The sequence below is a fragment of the Myodes glareolus genome, chromosome 24 (genome assembly GCF_982192425.1).
Source record: "Myodes glareolus chromosome 24, mMyoGla1.1, whole genome shotgun sequence".
NCBI lineage: Eukaryota > Metazoa > Chordata > Mammalia > Rodentia > Cricetidae > Myodes > Myodes glareolus.
In genome coordinates, this window is record NC_142049.1 from 12,937,304 (window position 1) to 12,961,405 (window position 24,102).

Genomic DNA, 24,102 nt, shown 5'->3' on the forward strand with positions numbered 1-24,102 from the left:
TACCCAAGAGGGGATCCATTGCAAAGGACAGCTGAAAGGCGATTCTCCCAGAGGCAACAGTATGGCTGACTTGGTTCCTGGAGAAGTGGCCCTACAGCCAGTGGGTCCTCTCCAAGTCTTGGTGGCCCCGCTGGAGCCCAGTTTACTGGACTACCTGGAATGCCCGCCAGGGTGAGACAGACAGAGAAACAAGACTGGCCACGCAGGAAAAGCAAAGATGGTGGACGCTGCCAGATGCAGACAGACCCATCCTTCCCATGAGTCTGAGACGGCAACCCGTTGCAGATCTCCACCAAGCCCCTTACTTTGGAGCTGCAGACGCTGCTGAACTCCTCAGGCCCAGGTATTGTGTTCCAAATTTAGAAAGCCTGATAAAAGACACCTCTTGCAGTTTGTGCCTTCTGTGCTCAGGTAAACCCCACAAGGGATCCAGGCTTGAGGAAACCGTGTGGGGAACATTGGGAGGTGACTTTACTGTAGTCTGTCCTGCTGTTGCTGTCTATAAATATTTGCTGGTGTTTACAGACACCTTCTCAGCATGGGTGGAAGCCTACCCCACCTGAAAAGAGACTGTTCCAATAGTTACTAAGGAATTTCTACATTTGGATTGCCCCTAGCTCTGGGGTTCAACAATGGCTTGGCCTTCATGGTCAAAGTGTCTCTGACAAAGGTATTAAGTATTAATTAGAAATTACACTGTGCATATAGGCCACAAAGCTCAGGCCAGATAGAAAAAGGGTGAATAGAACTCTTAAGGAGATTCAGAGCAAACTGATTCTGGAAACTGGTGGAAAATTGGGTCAATCTCCTCCCCTTTACTCTTCCCAGGGCCTGATATACTCGTCACTGGGAGAGGCTTACTTCTTTTGAAATTGTGTTAAGGAGACCACCTCTCTCTTCAACAGTATCTATTGCTGGGAAGAGACACAATGACCATGCAACTCTTATCAAAGAAAGCATTTAATTGGGCCTGGATTACAGTTCAGAGGTTTAGTCTATTATCATCATAGTGGGGAACATGGTGGTGTACAGGCAGACATGGTGCTGGAGAAGTTGGGGGTTCTACATCCAGATCCACAGGCAGCAGGAAAAGAATGAGCCACTGGGCCTGGTTTGGGCTTCTGAAGCCTCAAAACCCACCCCCAGTGACATACATCCTCCAACAAGGCCACACCTACCCCAACAAAATCATACTTTCTACTTCTCCCCAGTAGTTCCACTTGCCTGTGACTAAGCATTCGGCTATATGAACTTATGAGAGTCATTCTTATTTAAACCACCAGAACCTTCTGGTGTGGGAAATCCTTCTATATATGTGTTGCTTGTATTGGTTAATGAATAAAGCTGCTCTGGCCCATGACAGGGCAGAATACAGTAAGGTAGGAATTCCAAGCAGATAAAGAAGGGAAGAAGGCAGAGTTAGAGAGACGACATGTGACTGCGGAAGAAGACAGACACCCTGGAACCTTTCTGGTAAACCACGAGCCTCGTGGTAACATACAGAATAATAGAAATGGATTAACTTAAGATGTAAGAGTTAGCTAGAAATGCGCTTAAGCTATCAGCCAAACAGTTTTGCAACAAATATAGTTTCTGTGTGACTATTTCGCGTCCGGGTGGCCAGGAAACTAGCAAGCAGGCTCTGCCTAGAATCTTCCATCCATCCAAGATATTCTCCAGGCAGAAATGCCTTACCATTCCTTTCTCAAGTCATATCAGGCATTGTGGGAAGCTTACCAGTCCATTGACCAGACTATGAAGAGAATCCCTGGCCACCTTCCACCTCTGGATCTGCCCACCAGTTTCATCCAGGAGACTTGGCTTGGATGAAGAGGATATCTGCCTGGACCTTGGAACCCACCTGGAAGGGACCCTACACAGTCATCCTCACCACCCCAGCTGCTGTCAAAACTTGTGTCATCCCTTGAGAAAAAGGCTGAGGATGATGGCAGATGGGCCGTCACTTGGACCTTGGACCCCTTAAAGATAAGACTGGTCAGAGTTTACTAATCTGCAGTACATGTTCCCCTCAGTCTCAAACCTAGGCATGGGAATTCAAAAAAGTCAGAGAAGGAAATCTTTTGGATGGAGCTCTTTTCTCTTATGTCCCTTCTAGGGGTGGAAAAATTTGGCCTAGGGGAGGGATGAGGATCAGTAAATCAGGTTGTGAGAAAGATTGGCTAGAAAAAGGTCTTTGGGGATTACAATTTTATGCATGCCCTGCCAACGTTGAGTTGTCCTGTCAAGGACAAGGTACCTGCGTCGTGTCCTCAAATTACTTGGCTTGCTTGTGCTAATGATTTGACTAAGAGCCTCCTCTGACTCACAAGAGAGTCACACCCTCACTCTATGTCTACCAGACTATGTTATTCCTCGCATATACACTATGCTCATATGGAGGAGAGGGAAGAGCTCATATTGGCTTTGACTCAGGGTTAATGACCATCAGACAGCCCTGATTCTTGCCTTGATCCTAGTAGGGGCAGGAACAGCAGGTGCAACTGCTGTAGGCACCCCAGCTTTGATTGTTGGGAACCAAAACTTTAGAAAGCTCAGTTCCCAGACATACTTAGACCTACGCATTTTGGAGAATTCTATTTCTGGGCTGGAGATAGAATTTGGAGAGTCAAGTGGGCTTCCTCGCAGATAGTCCTATAGAACTAGAGGAGGTTAAACCTTTTTATGAAACCAGGAGGATTCTGCATGGTCTTAGAAGGAACTTGCTATTTCTATGCCAACCAGTCAATGGGAATTAGGGAAAACTCTGTTTACCTGATCCCCATGGCTGACTACCTTGCTGTCAGCGCTAGCCAGGCCGTTGATTCTTATTCTGATCAGGCCAATGGTGGAACTCTGCAACCTCAACTGCATGGCAAACTACATCAAACAGAGAATAAACTAAGTTAAGCTAATGGTCCTTAGGACCAACTGTGCTCCCTCCAGAACAGGAGAAGTCAATTATTTGACTCATGCCCATAGAACCGGTGATGAATGTGACAGGGAAAGAGAGTGCAGAGGTTCCTCCATCTTGTATTCTTGCTGAGGCTGTTTCTGGTTTAACTAGAATTTGATCTCCTTGATGGAGAACCCTGTGGAAAATTATTACTCTATTCTAGGAATCCAAAGTTAAGATGTCCCAACTAACTTCGCCTCTGCTAAACTGTTTGCTTGTGCAAAACCTCCCTTCCTCCCAGCCCCCGACAGTCGCAAAGTGAGATGTTAGGATGTGATTTTTGCCTTTAAAAGCCTTTAGCTCTAAAGGTTTGGAGCTACATTTGGGTCTCTGAATACCAGAGTGTAGTTCCAGCCAGCTGGAATAGACTTCCAATTGGATATAAACTATGTTTGCGTGGTCATCGGTGGGGGTTCTCTGTCGTGTTACAGGGCGTTACACCACCATCTTTCAGTGTGAAATTCCATCTCTTGGTTGCTACAGTTTTAGCAACAAAGCCTGCTGCCCAAGTAAAACAATAAAGGGATGCTGAGTCTGACTTTGGGCTGAAAATATGACTTAGTGATTCTGCCACTGAGCCCAGCATACAGAAGGTCCTGCGTTCAAACCTCAGTGATCCGGTTTAGGGGTCTTGATCTGATTCATTTTGTCTGCCAGTTGTAAGAACTGAAAGGTAGAAAAGCATCTCAATTGAGACAGGTAGTAGTGTAGAAATCTCAGATACAGCTAACAGGAGCTTAAAAAAATCAACAGTTGAAGAAAGGTGTTTATTGGGGTGAGGAAACATCCATGCAGCAGAAACACAAAGAAAAAGACCCTCGGCAAAGCAGAGGGGGGCTCAGAAAGCTGAGAAATCTAGTCTCCTCTAGAGGGTTGGGGTTTTTTTTTTTGTTGTTGTTTGTTTCTTTGTTTTTTAAGTCTGAAGAGATTTCCTCCCTGATTTAGGGTAGGTCTGTTTGGAGAAAGATAGGATGGTTGGCCCACAACTGTTGCGTAACATAACCTGATTCAACCTGGAACTTGTTGGGCCAGTCCCTCGCCAGAGGGATTGCGGGCAGGAGAAAGACCTTTAAATCTTTAATATGCCAGTGGAGGATGAAGAAGAAGCCAGCCACCTTGGAAGTTCACCATCTTTATTACCTAGTTGTGGTCCCTCTCTTTCATCTGTCTACCTACCAGATAATCTCACTCCTAGTTGCTCACCAGTCCTGAAAAGAAAGAATGTATTTCTGGAAGATTGTCAGGATGTTTGCTACTACTGGGCGGAGTCATGTCATGTGGCTCTGCTTATACAAAGGGAGGCTGGGTGACTTTCTTCCTTGTAAGCCTTTTTACTGAGGACAAAATCTGGGCTTTGCCTTCAAGAAAGGTGGGGTGGCCTAAGTTCCAGCGCACATGGACACTGGCCAACAGGTGTCATGTTAGCAGAAGTGTGGGTCATTTTGAGCTTCCCCCAGGCCACATTGTATTAATACTGTTCACACCAAAAGCAACAGGCTTGGTCCATAGAGTTATTCATCAAAATCATTCCTTCATTAGCAGCATAACGTTTTCAAAACTCTGTCATCTATGCTTGTCATAGGGAGAACAAGGACAGAATCCATGTGGCTCCTGGTCCCTGACTTCAGTCTCTGGCGTCAGAATGAACAAAAGTAAGAAACAGGACAGTGTGTCTGATTCCATCCTGACAGATGAGACAGGTTTTGTAGTTTAAAGATTTCTTTCTATTACTTTTAAATGTGTGCATGTGTGCACCCGACTGCACGTGGTGCTGGGAACTGGACTTGGGGCCTCTGTGAGGGCAGCGCATGCTCTAAAGGCCAAGCCATCTCTATAGTTCACAGGTTAGTTTCTACGCATGTGTGTCCATCCTTCTCTTCTGGCCATAACACATGGTTAATTTTTTCCATATTAATATGGCTTTGCATTTATAAATTAAGTCAATCTTCAGCAACTTAGCATGTAGAAGACTAATACGAAAGACAATGCCAGACATGTAAATGCCTCTACTATCAAGTAGTAGAAACCAATGCCTTTCAGCTACACGGAGTGCTGTTGAGCTCGTTAGCCCCAGTTGGTGGGTGGGGATAGAGCTGTTTCAGCGGCATTGACGCAGCCTTACACTTGGCTGTGGTATGAACTTTTCCCCTCACATGTCCCAGGTCAATTCATTGGCTGGCTCATGCTAGACACCCAACAAATACATTTGCTGATCCGAATTCAAAGGCACATAGATCTCACTCTGCTAGAACATTAAGAATCACACGGGAGTTCTTTAAGGTCAAATTAACCCTGGCCCTTGCATCTTATAGGGTATAGCACTTCTCTGTGGTAGGCGTTAAACCCCAGCTCAGTAGGCACACTGTCTCACCTGCAGATATTAGTACCTGAAGATGGTGCCTGCGGATGCTCATATCTAAAGATGGCGGTACAGAGTGGGTAGCATCCAAAGAGTAGCAAAGTGTTTGTTGAAGGTTTTTTTTTTTTTTTTTTTTAACATGCCAAATGTTTTGAGATGCTGAACCTGTCAGCCCCTGGGCAGCACATATCATCTTGGAGGGCCGCACAAACTCTAGTCTCTTCACTACATGGCATGGGCGAGCAGGCTTATACCATAGGCTCTCTATGGTGTACAACGTAAGGGGTCAAGCTTAATAGTCACATAAATATGAAAGAGCTTATTTTCCCAGGAAACCTCACTCTGCCTAGTCTCTTAAAGTGATGAAAAAATTTAGGCTTTTTTATTTAGCTATCAGTAATGTACCAAATCATATTGCACAAATTCTTTTCAGAAAGAGACAGAGACTAAATCAAATAAACAACTTGAAGTATCCCAACAGCCTAAGGACTGCTACCAGGACATCTGGAATGTGATTGCTGTCCTTTCCATTGGCAGCACAAAGATGTGGACTTAGGAATCCTTAGGTGACCTTTCAAGAGCTTTGTGCTTGTCCATTCTAATGTGGGAGGAGCGGTGCTGGAGGAAGATTCAACAAGTAGTGGATACTTTTCTTCTCAGTTCTCGGAGTCCTCTGTTCTTGTTCTGCATTAGATTAGCGTGAAATGTACTACACATCTATTCCTCACAGAAATACCGCCACCAAGTTGGGACCTGAGGCCATTGTCTAAAGTTATAAGACGGCTCAGTGAGTAAAACTGTGTGGTTTCAAGTCTGATGATCTGAGTTCGATTCTCTCAACCCATTATGTATGTATGTATGTGCTTAAGTATGTATGTATTTGAGTATGTATGTATGTATATATTTGAGACAGGGTCTCATGGTCCAGTTTGGCCTCACCTTACTATGTAGTTGAGAGTGACCTTGAACTTCTGACCCCCCTCAACATTCCTGAGTTAATAGTTTCTTTAATGCATATGCAAAGCGGTTTTTAATCTTCTCTGAGCACCCTGACCAAGGCAGACATTGTCTTATCTTTTGTAGCTCTGGCACCTGACCAGTGGGTACAACAGCATGAAAAACACCATCCACATAGCTACAGAATACAAGAAACAAGGAGGCAAAATATAACAACAAGTAACCACTCATAAAGTTTTTGGGAAAAAAGAAACTCAAGGCCAGAAGCTAAAACCTACCTAGGGGAGAACGGTCGCCCAGCAGACCCAGCAAACTCGAAGAGGCTTTGTTGGCAGGCTTTGGGAACAGTTTGATCATTCAAATACATCTCACACTTGATTTAGTAAAGACATGGCCTTTTGAAACTCAGTCAAGGTCACTACAATTTGGTACTGATAAATTAGTTGAGATTATAGTGCTCAAAATTCGAAAAAAAGTTGTGATTGTTTTTGGGTCTTCTGCGAGGGAAACAGGTCTGGAGTGGTGACTGCCCACTGGGTTCTGATTGCATTGTAGGCAGCCTGGGATGCTCTCCTCTCTGTTCCAGAAAGGGAAGCCTGATGCCAAAGGGGAAGGGCAGAGGCTCTGCCAACTGGACACCATGGTTCACATGGCTTCAAAGGTCCTGAGCGTTAAATTTGGAAAATCACCTGAAGCTGATTGCCAAGAGCACAGTGGATTAAAACCGTTGCTGTCTTTCATGATTTAAACTGGCGCCAAAACAATATGAAAGAAACTAACATCATAAAAGATAGATACAGAGTATCCACTTGGCACCACAGGGGCTGATGTGAGGTGTGTGGGGAGCAAGGACCACATTAACATCATTTGTTGTAAAAAAAACCACCAGGCTATGCTGTAATAGTGGGCACAGAAAGACTGGCGCAGCTACACACACGACAGCCACCGGCAACACGTGAACAGGCACGAGATGGACTGGCACTCGTACGGAAGAGGCTGTTCAAAAAGTCTGGAATCTCAGCACTTGGTGGCGGAGGCAAGGAGTAAGTTCTAAACCAGCCTAGGCTAAACTGTCTCAAATAACCAAAAGAGGAAAAAAAAAAGTAGTGATGAATAGACGAGAGCAAGGTATTTTTAATTCATTCACGTCTCTTTCCCAATAATTTTCTTTTCGTAAATTCCCAATAAACCCCGCCAGGGCAGAAGTTGGTTTTGGAGAACCGAATCCGCAGGTACCTGCACACCTACCTTCTTTCATTCCAAGACAATCCCAACCGTCCCCGCCCCCTTACCTCCAGAGCCCCGCCCCTGACAAGATGAGCCCCGCCCAAGACACGGGAACCCCGCCCCCATCCAGGATTCTCGCTCCAGACCCCGGGTTCCTTCCAACGAGTGGCCCCGCCCAGATGGGCTAATCCCCGCCCAGAGGCGGGAGTTCCGCCCAGATGGGGGAGTCTCGCTTCAGACTAGGTCGTCCGTTCGGAGGGGTAGCCCCGCCCAGCTGTGGGGGCGCGCCGCGCGGTAACCCGGAAGTGGCGGCAGCGTGCGGGGGCGGGGCGGCGCGCTCGAGCGGGCCATGGCCGCCGCCGCCGCCGGCTTTGTGTGCCTCGCGCAAGCCCCGGCCGTCCGCGCCTCGCCGGGGCTGCGGGGCCGCTGCTGACCCGCCCCGCTCGCCGCGTAGCGCCTGCCTGGCCCCGCCCCTGGCCTCTCCGCCTCCTCGGCCGGCCTCCCGCTCCCGGCGCGCGCTCCCTCGGCGCTCTCTGCGCTTCCCTCCCGCCCGCGGCGGGCTCCAGGCCGCCCCGATGCCCGAGCCCGGCCCCAGGATGAACGGCTTCTCGCTGGGCGAGCTGTGCTGGCTCTTCTGCTGCCCGCCTTGTCCGAGCCGCATCGCCGCCAAGCTGGCCTTCCTGCCGCCCGAACCCACCTACACGGTGCTGGCGCCCGAGCAGCGCGCGCCCGCGCCGGCTGCGACCCCCGCGCCCGCCCCGGCGGCTCAGCCCGCCCCGGCCGAGGAGGGCGCGGGCCCCGGTGCGTGCAGCCTGCACCTGAGCGAGCGCGCCGACTGGCAGTACTCTCAGCGCGAACTGGACGCCGTCGAGGTCTTCTTCTCCCGCACGGCTCGCGACAACCGGCTGGGGTGCATGTTCGTGCGCTGCGCGCCCTCCAGCCGCTACACGTTGCTCTTCTCGCACGGCAACGCCGTGGACTTGGGCCAGATGTGTAGCTTCTACATCGGCCTGGGCTCGCGCATCAACTGCAACATCTTCTCCTACGACTACTCGGGCTACGGCGTGAGCTCCGGCAAGCCCTCCGAGAAGAACCTCTATGCCGACATCGACGCCGCGTGGCAGGCGCTGCGCACCCGGTGAGCCCCGTGCCGCGGGTGGGGTGCGGGCTTGTGCTTTCGGATCGTTGCGTTCGCTCGGGATGGCCAGCACTCGGGGCTGGAGAGCTCAGACTTAACTGGCCCGCGCGGCCTGGAGTCTTTGTGGCTCCGGTTAAACGCACGTGGCCGCCGTGGGGGTGCTAACGTACGGGCGAAACCAACTTGGTTTGGATTGAGTTGTGTGATGAACTACTTTCAGACCCCGAAGGTCTGGTGGAAGTGACCTTGGGGTTTCAAGTGCCTGTGAAAGCAGGGGCGAGACGTTGACCTCTAAAAGACTTTCCGAGTAGAAAGTATCCCTGGGGCGACGTCTGAACAGCCATCAAGGCACGGGAGGGTCGGGTGTGGCGAGGACTTTGCCTCTGGTGAGGCAGAGTAGCTGGCACCAGGAGATCAGGAAGTTCGCCTTGTTGGCACCTTCCCAAAGCCCCACCAGTGGCACAGGATGTCTCAGAGGCCTAAGGGAATCTGTTGACCTTGAGTTAGCGTTCAGAGAACTGGAAAGTGTTTTTTGAGGGTCTTTTACATGCCAGGCATAAATTGTCATAGTCTGACAGGACAGGTGGGGGGGGGGGAAGAAAAACGCCTGAGTTGTACTCTAAACTTAGACAAACGTTTGGTTTGTGGGAGAGTCAAGTGCTGTATCCTGTTGGGTGCTTCTGACCTTTCCCACGTAATCCCTACAGCACAGGTGGCAGCCGTACCAGAGGTCTTGTCCGTAATGAGCTTGGATTTCTTTAGAGTCCCCAGAATTAGGGCTAGGCACTGTTGTTGTAAGAGACCTTTGAGTAGTTCTCATGAAAAGTCTTATTTGCTTGCTGGGCTCAAGTGAATGGCCAATAGTAATGATTTTAGTTGCACACATGTTCATAAATTTTCCCCTGTGCTTGTGGGGAGATGGCTTGTATAACAGAAGTACTTAGTATTCAGTCTGTGCTACTTGCTCAAATTCTTCTGGATTTTGGAGATAACCCTCAACTGGAGCATAGCTTTTGGAAAACGATGTAGGTGGATGAGGCCGCAGATGTCCTCATGGACTGGCTAAGAATCCACAAGTCATTACATGCCACCTGTTCCAAGAAAGGCTTTCAAAAGCATGCGTCACAAGCAGGGAGTGGTGGTGTGTGATATGCCCCAGCACTCAGGAGGCAGAGGCTAGCCTGAGCTACGTGGTGAGTTCTAGGTTGGCCAGGACTACAATAAGACCTAGCCGGGAAAAAGTATGTGGGCTAGTCGGATGGCTCAGCGAGTGGAGGATGCTTTGCAGGGCAAACCTACTCTCCTGTGTTTCTTCATGGAATTCAAAGGCGGAAGGAGAGAACTGGCTCTCCCAGGCTGTCCTGTCACCTCAGTAATTGTACCCACACACGCCTTTCCTATATACACACTGGTTTTTTTTTTTAAAGTTATTTTTAAAAAGCACATGTTGCAAATCTTGAACTACTAGAATCTGCTGTAGTGTAGGTATTAAAAATAAATTTTGGTACTAGATGTTTGAAATTTCTATAAAAATTCCTACAGAACATTCCTCCTATGTGGGCCTGTCTTTATGGAAATGAAAGCCTTTTATAGGGTTGCTCCATCACTCTGAGTGTGTGTATGTGTCTGTCTTACCACGTGGGTGAGGTGTAGTTACCTTCTGCAGTCTGTTGAATATAAGAAGCATTATTTGGGGATAAATTAAAATTTTGAATTGCCTAGTGATAGCTCTAAATTTTGCTTGTGGGTTATTTAATGTTATACTAGAACTCATATCTAAAATAAGTGAATTTTTTGTTAATTTTCAGTTTCTTAAACTTTTTGGAGACAGGGCCTTGTGAATCAAACTGACTTCAAACTCACAATGTAGCTGAGATTGGCCATCACTTCCTGCCTCTACTTCACAAGTGCAGGTATTACAGGTGGAACACCCACTCCTGGTTCCCAGAGTCTTAGAATCTGAAGACACCTCACAAATCCTCTTGTCCCGTGCTTTCCCAGCCTTTAGACTGCCTACAGTAGGACGCTTGTTCTACATCTTGATCATGCTTCTGCAAACACGTTCATTCGTGGCTGCATATCTGAACCAAATGTTTCACAAAGCAACCCCCCCTCAAGTGGGTGCTTTGCATAGCAGAATGTGTTCTGTTTTATTTGACATACAGTGTTGAGAGTATTTCCCAGCACCCGTGTGGGTGCTGCTTCCATCCGCCCACCCCACCTTGACAGAAGGATAATCTCACAGCCAACCAGCAAGTCTCCTGACTGATACTTTAGAGCTCTTCCACCCTGGCTTTGTAGTCATTGGATTTCTCAGATGTGTGAGTCTGGCTTATTGTGATCTAGGTGTTGCCTGATTCTGAGGCTGATCAGGCTTCCTCTAGGTCTAAAGACCCCCTTCCTTTAGCCTAGATTACCCTCTGTGACCCTTTCGTCCATTTCTGCGCCTTCCCAGCTCTGTTGAGGTCATTGCTGTGCAAGGACATCCATCTCCCTTCCACCAGTGCCAGTTCTTCTGGGTTGATTCAGAACCCCTCTTCCAAACCCACCCTCTCCGTTTCTTCTTCTGACTTCCTGGTTAATCAGAGGTCACAGATACTTAACTTCCTCTCCAGTTGTCTGTTCTGTCTGTAGATTATTTCCTGAAAAATAACTTGTTTGAGTCAGAGCTATAGGCAGCCCCAGAGTTCCAGGCACAGGACCATGCCCTTCCTGAGTACCCTTCGTGTTAAGAGTATTGATCTGCCGGTGTGGTGGTGCACACCTTTAATCCCAGCACTCGGGAGGAGGCAGAGGCAGGTGAATCTCTGCAAGTTCAATGCCAGTCTGGTCTTCAACGTGAATTCCAGGACAGGCTCCAAAGCTACGCAGAGAAATCCTGTCTCGGGTGGGGGAGCAGGACAAGTATTGATCCTAGTTGGATCCTAGTTGGATATTAGATTCTTTGTGTCCCCATCTGGTGGCTCGTGTGTTGAAGGTCTGGTCCGCAATATGGTGTTCAGAAGTAGAGTCTTGGGAGAAGTGATGGGACTATAAAGGCCCAACTTAGCCAACAGATGGACCTGTTGATAGTTCTTAGTCTAATGGACTTTTCAGAGGTGGGGAACCTAGAAGCCGGGCCTGATTGGAGGAGAAATTGTTTCACCATTGTGGCTCCTTAGTCTCTGCTCCCTGTTTTCTGACTGCAGTGGGGGTGGTGGGTGGGTGGGTGGGGACAGCTCTCTTCTCTCATTCCTTTCTTTCTTAGTATTTTTCCTTGGGCCTAAAAGCAACAGAGCCAGCAGAGCCTGGATGGGCTGAAGGCTTTGAAACCGTGAGCTAAAGTAAATCCACCCCAGTACCTGTCATAGCAACCAGAACTGACTAACACGCTTTTGCACCTGGCACTCAGTTCTTCGCTTGTGCTTGTGTGTTTAATCGAAAGTTCCTTGAGGGAAGGGCCTCTGTCTCTCCTCTGTTCCCAGAAGCTAGCATTGGGCCTTAAAATATAGACCCTGATTCAATATTTGTTCAGGGCGTTTCATTTATATAGTGAATTGAGTGCTCTCTAGATGACCACCAGTCGCAGAGTTGGATCTCATATTCCCTCCAGAGGTTAGTGTCTGAGGGCACAGCCATCCACCAAAAAGGGGAGGATGGGTGTTCAGATGTGTTGGCTAATGGTCTTAGCTACGTTCAAGCTGTTCTTAGGACGTTGTGGTGTCTGTGTTGAAGAAAAGAATGTTCTCATTCTTCATTTGTCTTCCGTCTTCGTCCATTACCTGTTTGTGCGGCTCCGTGTGTTATTATTGTGATGTTAATAGAAAGTGGGATTTCTCCCCAGTGTGCAGATCCCACCTGTGTGGATAAAGGCAGGAAATCCCTTTTCTAAAAGGTACAGAGGCAGAAAGGGTGATTTGCTATTTGGGAAAGGTTTGTTTTAAGGATTTTAGCATTTTATGAAAAAGAGTGTTTGAGAGAGGTAGGGCTTGAAGCTGCTAGAAAGTGTAAGCTAGTGAGGAAGAAGACGGTTGGTATTGCGACCGTTAACTTGAGTCTGACGGAGAGCGCCAGGATACCGATGCATCAGCTCTGCATCCTGTGGTGGACAGGTGTGCCATGAATTGCGAGCAGCTGCAGGCTTTGAAGCATTTGTAGAGAGGACACTGTCAATCCTGGGGACTTGTTGGAGCCTGTGGTGTTGCTTGAGTTGGGGGAAGAAAGTGGCTGATGTGTGCAGGGCAGGGTGAGACTAGGCGGACCTACGCTCTCTGAATGCCCTTTAAGGAGACATCTCTTGGCAAGAGCAATTGGACACTGTAGATGTTTGACTGCAAATGAGTGGGAATGGACCCATATAAGCAACCCCCAAGAATGAGGGGCAAAGTAGGCAGAGTATTTTAGCTGAGTGTTCTGATCTAGAGACCCAGACAGTGGCTCATGATTTGGTTTGTTAGTGTTATTTACTGATGTCATCCGTAGAAGTCACTTCTGAGCCTTTTATTTGACGTAGGTGGCAAGGACAGTGGAGGAGAAAGGCATTTGGTAACAGAGAAAGCAGGTGTAGAGAGGGGAAGATGAAAAAGCTTTTGCGCCTTGGTTCAAAAGACAAATTAAAAAAAAAAAAGACCCAATGTTCATTCCGTCAGCAAATCATGTATTAGCCATTGCCTGTCTGTTTCTTTCTCTGACAACTGAATTTAGAAGCAACCAAACATGTATCCACATGCTGTTTGGTAACTTTAATGTCTGCCATTCATAGGATCTGTGATTTGGGAAATCCTGTGACAGACAGTAGAACTGTGGGAACACAGGCGGTGGGGGCTTGAAAGGCACCTTCTGTTGGTTTTGGATACTATTTAAAATTGGCACTTACAGGGTGTAATTGTCCTCAAGAGAAACACAGCTCGCCTTTTCTGAGCATGGTGAAGTTGGTAGTATAACCTCTTTGTTCTCAGAAGGAACACTGTGAGTCAGTAAGGGAAAAAGCTTAGGGTTTCCACCCGACTCTGCTCAGTAGTACGAACACAGAACCTGCTTTGAGCACTGTCTGATAGGAGGAGAAAGCGTTGCGGAAAGGAAATGTACTTATCTCCTGGTATCCATGCGCCGTTGTTTCCAGGACCCCATGGATACAAAAATCCACAGCTCAAGTTCTTAGTAGAAAAATGGCAGAGAATTTGCATAGAACCCACATGCGTCCTTTAAATTATCTCTAGATTGCTTATAACATCTAATGCAAAGTAAATGCTCTGTAAATAGTTGTTGGATTGTACTGTTTACAGAATAATAACCAGGCAAAGGTCTTGTTCAGTAGCATGCAGTTTGTGTTTTTTGATATTTTGAAGGTGGATCTACAGGTGTGGAGCTTGTGGACATAGCAGGCTGTCAGTGCTGGCTCACAGTTCCAGGGCAGGAGGGACTCCCATTAGGAGAAGGTGGCTCCTCTTCAGAGCAAATGTGTTCAGGCAAAGCATCTTGAGAGCTGGGAACTGTCTGCCTGTCTGCATAGAGCTCTCCCTATGGCGCTCCCTTTCTCCCCACGGTTGCCTTTTTTACTACTTTGCCCCTGCAGGGAACACAGTCTGAGTTCTTGCCTCATCCTAAGGGAACCTGCTGACTGTGGTTCTGTCTGGTGGACCTTGTACTTCTGCTGTGATCCAGTTGCAGGAGAAACATTTTCTCTGGTAATGTGTAACTTGTTAATGAGCCTCCTCTCAGCATTGGTTTGGATACTCTCGGACTCATTCTCTAACACTCAGTCTTAAAGTCTGGAAGAAGGGTTGCCACAACGCTTTATGCCTGGCTGTCCAGAGTCTACCCAGACCTTAGCATTAAGGTTCTTTTGCTACCTTCCCTCTGCCTCCTCTCTTCACCCTCCACCTTTAATCCTCTGTTTCGCAGTCATAATCTCAAGGGAGACTCGAAAAGTCTGGCTTTAGAGATTGTGGTATTCACTTGCTCACAACTTTTCTCGTCTGCGCTGGCTTCTGCTAGCTTCGTACTAAAGCTATACGTCTGGTCCACTCCCCACCCAAACACACATAGGAGGTATAAAAAAAAATGGCTTTTTTGGGTACTGTATTCTAAGTAACAGGTTTCTTGATTTTGATGAAAAGACAGGACAGTAGGTAAAGGTCACACTTTTTGGATTTGGCAGTCAGTTCTAACTCAGCGCTACCACTGACATTATCACTTTGTCCCTTTGTGCTGTTGTAGCAGCAACAGGTAATTTAAAAGAAGAGTAATTTCTTCCTTCTCATTCTGCAACCTGGGGAGTCTAAGATCAGGGCACATGTGTGGTGTGCTGAGGGCCCTGCCTTGGCTTCCAAGAAGATTCCTTGAATGCTGGTCACCTTTAGGGGGCAGAAGGCTTCTTTTCATGGGCTAGATTTGGGTGGGTGGATAGGGCTTTATTTACATCACACTAACTTGTGCTTGCCCTTTCCTATAAGGACTGTTTCTGAACCCTCCCCCACCTTACCTTCTATTCCCTGTACTTTCTCTATCCTAGTCAGCAAAGTAGGGTCCTTTTAGGATATGCCCACTCTCAGAGAAGGTGCTCTTCCTTTCAGGGGGGTGGAGCCATCTTGGTCCATCACCTCTTGAAGGTCCATCCTCTTAACACTGGTACAGTGGGAATTAGGTTTCAGCATTGGTCTTGGGAAGAGCTGTGGCAGATGCCTGGCGCCACTGTGTGCCCTGTCATATCCAGTGCTCCACATTTACTCTTCTGACCCTAGTAGGCTCTGCTTTCTGTTCATTCTGGGTGCGTGACACAGAATCTTGGCCTTGGAGAACTGAGCACAATTAACTCCTTAAACCTAATGTCACTGTTCTTTAGTGACCTTGTGTGTGGGCAATCCAAGGAACGCCTGGGAGTGATGGTAGTGAACAGCCAAGGAAAATGAGGCTCTTCCCTTTGGGCCTTCTTGTTGTCCTGCACTTCCCTACAGACCCCAAGTGACACTGAGGGTTTCTGGAGGAGGCCTGCTGTGTAGATGCCATCCTGAGCAGTCTGAGGGCAAAGAAAGCAGGAGGAGGACAGAAGCTGCACAGTGCAGCTGGGCTTTAGATGCTTGGGTTAAAGGTTCCCAGCACGAGATGGCTTATTTCTTCATTTAGGAGATTTATAGCTGGAACTTGTTCCCAGCTTATGTCACAACCAAACAGGCAAGGTGTTTTCAGGGACGGCCTGGAGAGGCACTTCTGCCAGCCTGAGCTTTAGGTGTTTTCAGGGACGGCCTGGAGAGGCACTTCTGCCAGCCTGAGCTTTAGGTGTTTTCAGGGACGGCCTGGAGAGGCATTTCTGCCCGCCTGAGCTTTAGGTGTTTTCAGGGACAGCCTGGAGAGGCATTTCTGCCCGCCTGAGCTTTAGGTGTTTTCAGGGACGGCCTGGAGAGCAGTTCTGCCAGCCTGAGCTTTAGGTGTTTTCAGGGACAGCCTGGAGAGGCATTTCCGCCAGCCTGAGCTTTAGGTGTGTTGTTGTTAAGGAACAGACTTTAGTCTAACAGACTTGGATTTAGGTCTTGGCTGTGCCACTTACAAGTTGCTTGGTGCCATTCAGATGTGGCTTTCTCCAGCCCCCACTGAGGAGCATAACTGATAATGCTGTGTGAATGATAATACCTATTGGGGAATATTATTTTAAGGTGTGTAACTTTTGTTTATGCTGTGGAACATTTGTTTAAAGGCATGAAGATGTCGCTTTTGTTTGTGCTGCATTTGCTTAACTCTGTGAAGCTGTGATTCTTTGCCTGATGGTCTAATACAGAGCTGAACAGCCATGAGTGGCCAATAGCAAGGCAGGAGAAAGGCTAGGCAGAGCTGGCAGGCAGAGAGGATAAATAAAAGGAGAACTCTGGGAGAAAAGATCGGAGAATGACAGAGGAGGAGGACTTTAGGGGCCAGCCACCCAGCTGCACAGCCAGACATGGAGTAAAAAGGAAAGAAGAGGTATACAGGGATAGAGGAAGATAAAAGCCCCAAGACCAAAGATAGATGGGATAATTTAAGAAAAGCTGGCAAGAAACAAGCCAAGCTAAGGTCGGGCACTCATAACTAAGAATAAACCTTCACGTGTGATTTATTTGGGAGCTAAGTGGTGGGCCCCCAGAAAGCCTACTGAACCCAAAAGAGTAAACATCAAATAAGATCCTATGCCAGATCCTGTACATCACCTCCACACAGTGAGACACAAGCATGAGACGCTGTTGCTGGGGATTGTTGGTAGAAGTGTTGGGGCTGCTGCATCAGGTGATGCTGGAGTCCCACCGGGTGCTGTTCCCTCACCTTGTCTGTAAGGAGATGTCCAAGTGGAGCCTCACTCTGGTGTGTGAGCGCAGAGCCGAGAAGAGGGAGGTTATCAAGATTTGTTCCTTGGAGAGCAGTCCGCAGTGGCACTGTACTCTTACCAGGTGTTTCTATCCCCCAGAGAGCTCTTTCCAGGAGCAGAAACATTACCTGTGACCCAGTACCTCCAGTCACTTTGCAGACTGTCCTTTGTATTGCTGCAACCACAAGGGAGCCCTGTCAGATGCAGCAGGAGCCAGAGGCTTTGGGGGAAGTCAGGACAGGGGTGAAACCTTGGCTCCTCTGGCCATCAGAACCTCCTGGCTTTTTTTTTTTTTTTGCCAAGGGGACAACCATACACAGTCACTTGCCCATTTTGTGAAGTTGTCCAAGGGACCTTAATCATGTTTCCTTCTAAAATATGAATGTTCCCATAATGCCTTGTACCTCTATTCAGAGAGTGTTTTCAAGGCTGTGTAACGGAGCTCATTGATAAGTTCCATGATATTGATTCACTGTGAGCTAAAGGACTGTGGCACCGTGGTGAAACTGGAAACCTGTTTCCAGGAAGTCTGGCTTGCTCATGTCCAGGGCTCAGGCGACAGTTAGCCGAGTATCAGTTACACACTGAGTGGCTGGGAGAGCCACCGCCTCTCAGCCCAGGACTGCTCACATCTTCAAAAGAACAGGAACACAAAGAACCCCTGTGTGCTGCTTCACCTGACATTTTAAATGCGTACAGTGAAGTCTGGGCAGTTGCTTTGGGGGAAGAGTGGAAAGCAGACCTATATTCAGAATCTATCCATCAGAGAATGCATCCAGATGGGAAGTGTGATTGCTGGCTGTCACTGTCCTGTGAGGGCTGGAGCTCAGCCCCGATTGTCTTTAGTGACTGTCCTAGATGCAGCCAAAGTCTGTGCAGTGCTAACAGTATTTGCTGGCTGGCTGTAAAGGGCCATGGTACAGAACAAGATCCGTCTTCTCACTATTGTGTGTCTGTTAGGATGTGTGCCACTGCACGTGGGTGGATGCCAGAGAGCGGTTTTGTGGAGTGGGTTCTTGTTTCCACCCTGATGTGTGGTAAAACCTTGAGCAGCAAACCCTCTATGTACTGTGGGATCTCTCAGCCTGTATTTTAACTTTATATACCTGTTAGAAAAAGACTATTCGCATGCTAATTTGCTTCTGTGCACATTTTATATTATAATTAGGCTAGATGAAGTAAGTTAAGAAATGAACATGCCATCTTGTAGTTAATGGAAAAAATTAGTTTTTCCACTAGATTAGGAACATACTGAGCTAAAAATACACTTACAGAGGGGTAAGAGTTCGGGCTGTCATTAGTGCCTAGAGCAGATCATCATGGGATCCAGCAGTCTGAGGCTTCGCCCTCTTAGGTGACACCCACTGGTCTTTTCATGTTGTACCTAGGCTCAGTGCTCTGTAAACACGGCTCACCCTTGTTCTGAGTCAGCAGAGCCCTCCGCCACCATGGCTTCCAGCTGGAGAGCTCTCTGGCGCCTTTCTTCCGCCATCACATACCTGAGCAGTCAGTCTTTTCCTCATTGCCACCTCTTTCCCCTCACAGCCCTGGTCCCTGTCTGTTCTCTGGAGGTCTCGGTCCAGTCCTGGGCCAGGTGTGACTGCGCGGTTCTCTTGGCCTACTAGTGCTTCTCCCGCAGCTGCAGCGAACCGTCTGCCAGCCATGTGTTGAGTAGTTAAGCAAATGAGTTGGTGATTCCAAGGCTGGTGTGAGGGTGTGTGATCTAAATCTTAGGACATGGGGACTTGTCAGCTTGGGAAGTAGGCAGTGGAGAAGCCTGTGGGGTGACTGGTTTTTAGCTGTTATCCTTTCTCTGACATTTGCCGCAGTTCTCCTGGAGTGAAGTTTGGGAAGCATATCGCTGTAGTGTAACAGACTTTTGAAATTCTGTTTTGAAGTAAATATATACTGTTTTGTTGTTTTAACATCTCTCTAGCCCAGACTGGCTTGGAACACATGGCATTCCTCAGCCTCTTGAGTGTAAGCCACCATACTCAGCTGTCATACAGTAAATGTGTAGTTTTTCTGGTTTTAAAGCTCTTTGTGACTTTGGTCTTTAGGCGTTGGTGATTACATTTTGTCACCCACCTATGTCAGCCTGTACAGTTTCAGTATTGTATGGTATCCAGGCACTGTTCAGGAGCCTGCTTCGTGATCCCTTTTCTCAGTTTATCCTCTCTGACTGGCACCATTGCACAACTCATTCCTGGGGTCACATCTTGCCTCTTGTAGCCACCTGGGCTGAACTGCTGGAAGGATTTTGAATTCACGAATACCCACTCCTTTGTGGCTCACCTCACATCCTGTGGGGTCTGCTTACTGACAGATGTATTGAGTGCCCCCAAACAAAACACACCCTGGCCTGGGGGTGTTTCTGTTCACAAGTGCTGGTGACAAACACTGCTCATGATGATGATGATCATGTGGTATAGCGCAAAAAGTGTTGCAGAATAAACAGCTAGGCATTCTGCTGTGAAGTCTGGAGTGGGCTCTGTGGTTGCAGTAAGAGGAGTGGCTAGGGTTGGCTTCATCTCCAGAGTGACGTGTGTCCTGAAGTAGTGGGAGAGAGTTGTGTGTAGGAGAGGGCTGAGAGGTCCCGGGGTTGGAGTGAGTGTGCCTGGCAGATGCAGAGCATCAAGGAAGTCAGAGACTGGGGAGGGGAAAGTCGAGGGTGCCAAGGAGGAGTTCAGTAGATGAGGACCACTGCAGGACATGGAGGTTGTGGAAGGACTTTGGGAAGAGATGTGATGTAGTTTGACTTAGGTCTTAGCCCCTCATTGATGTGCTCTTGATAAGGTTCTGGGGTGGGGGCAGGAAGGGGGCTGCTGCACTACTAATAGAAAAATTAATGAGAATTTGGAATGTTTCAGGTGAGAGGTGATGAGGTAGTGTGCTCAAAGTTTAGGTGTATTTTAAAGGTAAAGCCAACAACATTTGCTGATGCAGGATGGGGAATGGAAATGTCAGAAATGGCAGCAGGAGCCAGGTGGGATACACTCCTGTAATCACAGTTCTTACCGGCATCCTGGCACGTGGAAGCTGAGGCAGGAGAATCCTAAGTCCAAAGCCAGCCTAGGCTACATCGTGTCTCAAATAAAGAGATGAATAAATATACACATAGGTGCTAGAATGAGGCTTGAGTGTTAGGCAAACTGCCCTTGTTTCTGTGGAGCTGGATGGCTAGGGGTAGGGTGGTAGCGCACCCAGAGAGTGTGTGTTAGGCTTCTGAGTTCGAGGTGCCCATCACCTTGGAGTGAAAATGGAGAAGCAGTAGAGCACACGTGTGCAGTTCAGGAGTCGGAGGGCTGGGTTAGAGCTAAGTTTGAGAATTGAGAAAGGCACCTATTGAAATGAAAACAAACAGGAAAAGAAAACAACCACCTGTACTGGCTAGTCTTAAGTCAGCATGACACAACCTAGAGTCATTTGAAAGGAGAGAACCTCAACTGAAAAACCTATCCAGCTGCAGGACATTTTCTTAATTAGTGATTGATGAGGGAGGGTCCAGCCCACTGTGGGTAGTGCCATCTCTGGACTGGCAAGGAAAGAAAGCAGGCTAAGCAAGCCATGAGGACAAGCCAGTAAGCAGCACCCTCCATGACCTCTGTATCAGCTGCTGTCTCCAGGTTCCTACCTTGTCTTGACTTCTTTTGATGGTGAACAGCCGAATGGAAGTGTAAACCAAATAAGCCCTTTCCTCCTCGACTTCCTGTGGTGTTTTGTTGCAGCTATAGAAATTCTACCTAAGACAACTCGTGGAAGAGTTGTTACTTTTGAGCCAGCAAGGTAGCTTAGTAGGTGAAAGTACATGCCTGACAACTTAAGTTTTGAGCCCTGGAATCTACACAGTGCAGGGAGAGAATTTCTACAAGAGGCACCCCCCCCACACACACACACAGAGCGGGTAAATGGATGAATGTAAATTTTAAAAGTTAAAACAAAGAGATGCCGTTTTTGCTGGGCTTAGCCTGCTTTTGTCACCATCCTTGCCAGGGTAACTCTGCAAGAGCTCTGTTTGGTCCATTTTTTCCTTCGAGTGTCTCTGTGGTTGTTCCTGCAGGCCTAGAAGAGACTGATGCTGAAGGGCGGATCTCTCATGGCTGGCCTCTTTTTCTTTGGGAGAGAACTTGTTGAGGTCAGATTGTGTCTGTTCTGCCTACCTAGCTTGTCTGTCTGGAGAGCTCCAAAGCCCATGGAAGGTTCTTTTCTGTGCTCACCTGTGCTGTACACTGCAGTTCTGACAGCAGTCTCCAGGACTGCTTGCTTCCTGGCTTCTGCTGGATCAGTTCTGAAAAGCCCTCCTGCTGACCTGTGTGCCCTTGATCTTATTGTTGTGTGAAGTGCCACAGACCCATAATTACGTTCCCAGGATTAAGGATGGTGAAGGATAACTATTTTAATTTCCACCGTGCTGGATGCCTGTCTATCTCTTCCTCTTTCCCCTCTGAACTGAAAGGCGGACAAGTGTTTCTTGGGGCTTTTGCAAGCTTTTCTCAATCCTATTCTTATTTTTCAGTTATTCCCCAGCTTTACATTTCCCGAAGAACTGCAAAGTTAATTAACACCCCAAACAATTGGAATCCAAATCTCTTAGGAGTTGAAGTTGTCTTTCCCATCTTAGCTTTTTTTTTTTTTTTTTGTAAAAAAGTGAAAGACTGTTGCCTGTATATTTCTGAAAGAGGACCCCCACACACTCCAAAATCTTGGCTCCTCTCATCTCTGGCTGTCATGTGCTGTCTAGAATCCTCTGGCTCCTGGTCCCATGTCACCCTTGCCAGCACAGCAGACTTCCCTGTCTCCACTCTGATTTTGCCTCTGCTGGGTTTTGTCCTTCCCTAGTCCTCTGAGTAGCTTGTCTGTCTGCGTCCTCCTGGGAATGTAACCTCGAGGAAAGACACAGTCATAACCAATTGTTCTTAGACTTAGTAGGTGTCCAGTGCATTCTTCCTGCAGAGCTGGTCTTACCTGCTCTGGCAGTGTTAGTGGATGGTCTACACAATCTGAAGCACTGGGTTTGTTTGGGGCCCTTTTCCTTTTCTGATTCAAGATCGTAGGTCTTGATCTACTTAATTCTGGCCACAAAGGCATCAGTCACCTAACTGGTGCAGTCTTAGCTTTTTTCTGTGAAGTCCTTCTTTAGGGTTGAGTATGGAAATGTACCTCAGCCCAGAAAAAGTACAAGGATTTAGGTATAAGGACCTGGGAAAATTAAGGCCTTCTTGATATCCTGTCCTCCAGTTTCTCAAACCAGACCTGATGAAAAATGAAGCTTGCTTTCTTAGGAAAATCAACACCCCCATATCTGCATTAAACCACCATCCTCAGTGTGTGTGTGTGTGTGTGTGTGTGTGTGTGTGTGTGTGTGTGTGTGTGTGTATACAGCCTGGTGTTTTATACTACGTGTGAGGATGGCTGTGGCTATCACACGTGGCTATCACACACTGTCAGCTGACAGTGACGAGGATGTGGTCTCACTAACTACTCGACTATCACTTCATCCTCTCTGGTCTGTGAGGTCTCTTACTCCTTTTCCCTGTACTGTGTTGTTTATGGAAAGCCACTTTATTTGGAAAATCTCAGTTATAAGCAAAGTAAGGAACTATGGGACTAAACCCCATGATATTAGTGTTCATCTTTGAGCAGTTATTAACGTCCTGCCATACAGCATCCATCCCCACTCACACTCCACCACGCTGTTATTAGTACTTGTGTAGGCTGTTCTTTTTCAAAGGAAGAATGTAAAAGCATTGAAATGCAGCCTTGCTGACTGGTGCCTGGCAGGATCTCATTATCTGGTCACCATACAGTAGATACAGTGCTGGATGACAGCTGGAGGATGGACTCAGTGTGTGATGAACTAAAGGGGCTTGCCAATAGATGCATACTAGACAGTTAGAAGGAAGGCTCTAGGTCATTGACTGACTCTTCTGACATCAGTCATGAAAGATCAGTGATGGATCAGCCACAGAGAATTGGTCAGAACCCTACGGGAGCAGTGGCTTCTGGGAGACCACTAAAACACAGCTGGCAGGTCCTGTCTTGGGGCCTTGGTGCCTCTATTTGTTGTAATAAGGGTTTTGTACCCATTCTGCTGAGGCAGCATTGGTGTGAAAACATTTGTTTTACTTATTAGATATTTTTAGCACACCCCATCTATGAAGCAGGGACTGTGTGGTTGATCCATTTCACAGGTACAGAAACTAAAGACTGGGGAAAACGGAATGATTTGCCTTGGGTCACACATTAAACAGCAAAGCAGAGTTTGACCCCAGGTATGCTGGGGCTGACCTGGGGGCCTATGTTCTGTGTTCTCAGAGCTGGTGGGGTGTGGGGGATGGGGGGGACAGTCAAGCCTGAGTGCAGAAAGGCAAGATCAGAATTTAGAGTTCTGTGTGCCAATTATAATTTTCACTGTCTCATTCTTTTCTTTCTTTTGCTTTGTTTTGTTTTTCCAGACAAGGTTTCTCTGTGTATCTTTGACTGTCCTGGAACTTGCTCTGTAGACTAGACTGACCTTGAACTCACAGATCTGTCTGCCCCTGCCTTCCAAGTGCTGGGATTAAAGGCATGCACCACCACAGTTTCTTGTTGTTTTGCCTCTGGTGAGCATTGGTCGTGTAGCCTAATTAAAGTCATGCACAGGCTCCCATCTCCTCTCATTAAAAGTTCGGATGACAGTGCAGTTGGTTCATGCATTCTTGGATTTCTTTTCCTGAATTGTGAAATCTGAGCAGGACAATAGAATGTGTAGAAATTTCAGTCTTTGGATAACTGATGCCCTGGCATATCTGTGTTGGGTGCAGGACTAAATACCAGGTAGGGGCTTTTGTTGCGCACACACACATTGTTTATTTTGGTTCTGAAAAGATGACTTTGAACCCCTTCATAAAGACTCCCACTACCCTTCAGGAACTCAAATCCTGTAACAGACAGTATTCTTCCCCTGACTCTGAAGTCCTTGAGTTCCTGAGTGGTTTTTGAATCTTGTGTGCTTCGGGTTCTTCTGTGAAGTGGGATTTTTTAAGGTAGTTGCTGCTCTGCTGGCAGTGGTGACGGTGCTGGTGGTGGTGTGACATGCCTTTTAATCCCAGCAATCTGGAGGCAGAGGCAGAGTCAGAGACAACAGGATCTCTGAGTTTGAGGTCAGCCTGGTC

At 47.6% G+C, this 24,102-nt stretch overlaps 1 protein-coding gene across 1 annotated transcript in view; it reads left to right on the plus strand.

The window, feature by feature from the left end:
- The first annotated feature begins 7,832 nt into the window (after positions 1–7,832).
- Positions 7,833–24,102, plus strand: part of Abhd17c (abhydrolase domain containing 17C, depalmitoylase) — a 39,099-nt gene continuing 22,829 nt past the window's right edge. The window contains exon 1 of the mRNA XM_048435259.3: positions 7,833–8,634. Within this exon, the coding sequence (XP_048291216.2) occupies positions 8,072–8,634 (563 nt within the window). The 5' untranslated portion in view covers positions 7,833–8,071. The remainder of the gene's footprint in view (positions 8,635–24,102) is intronic.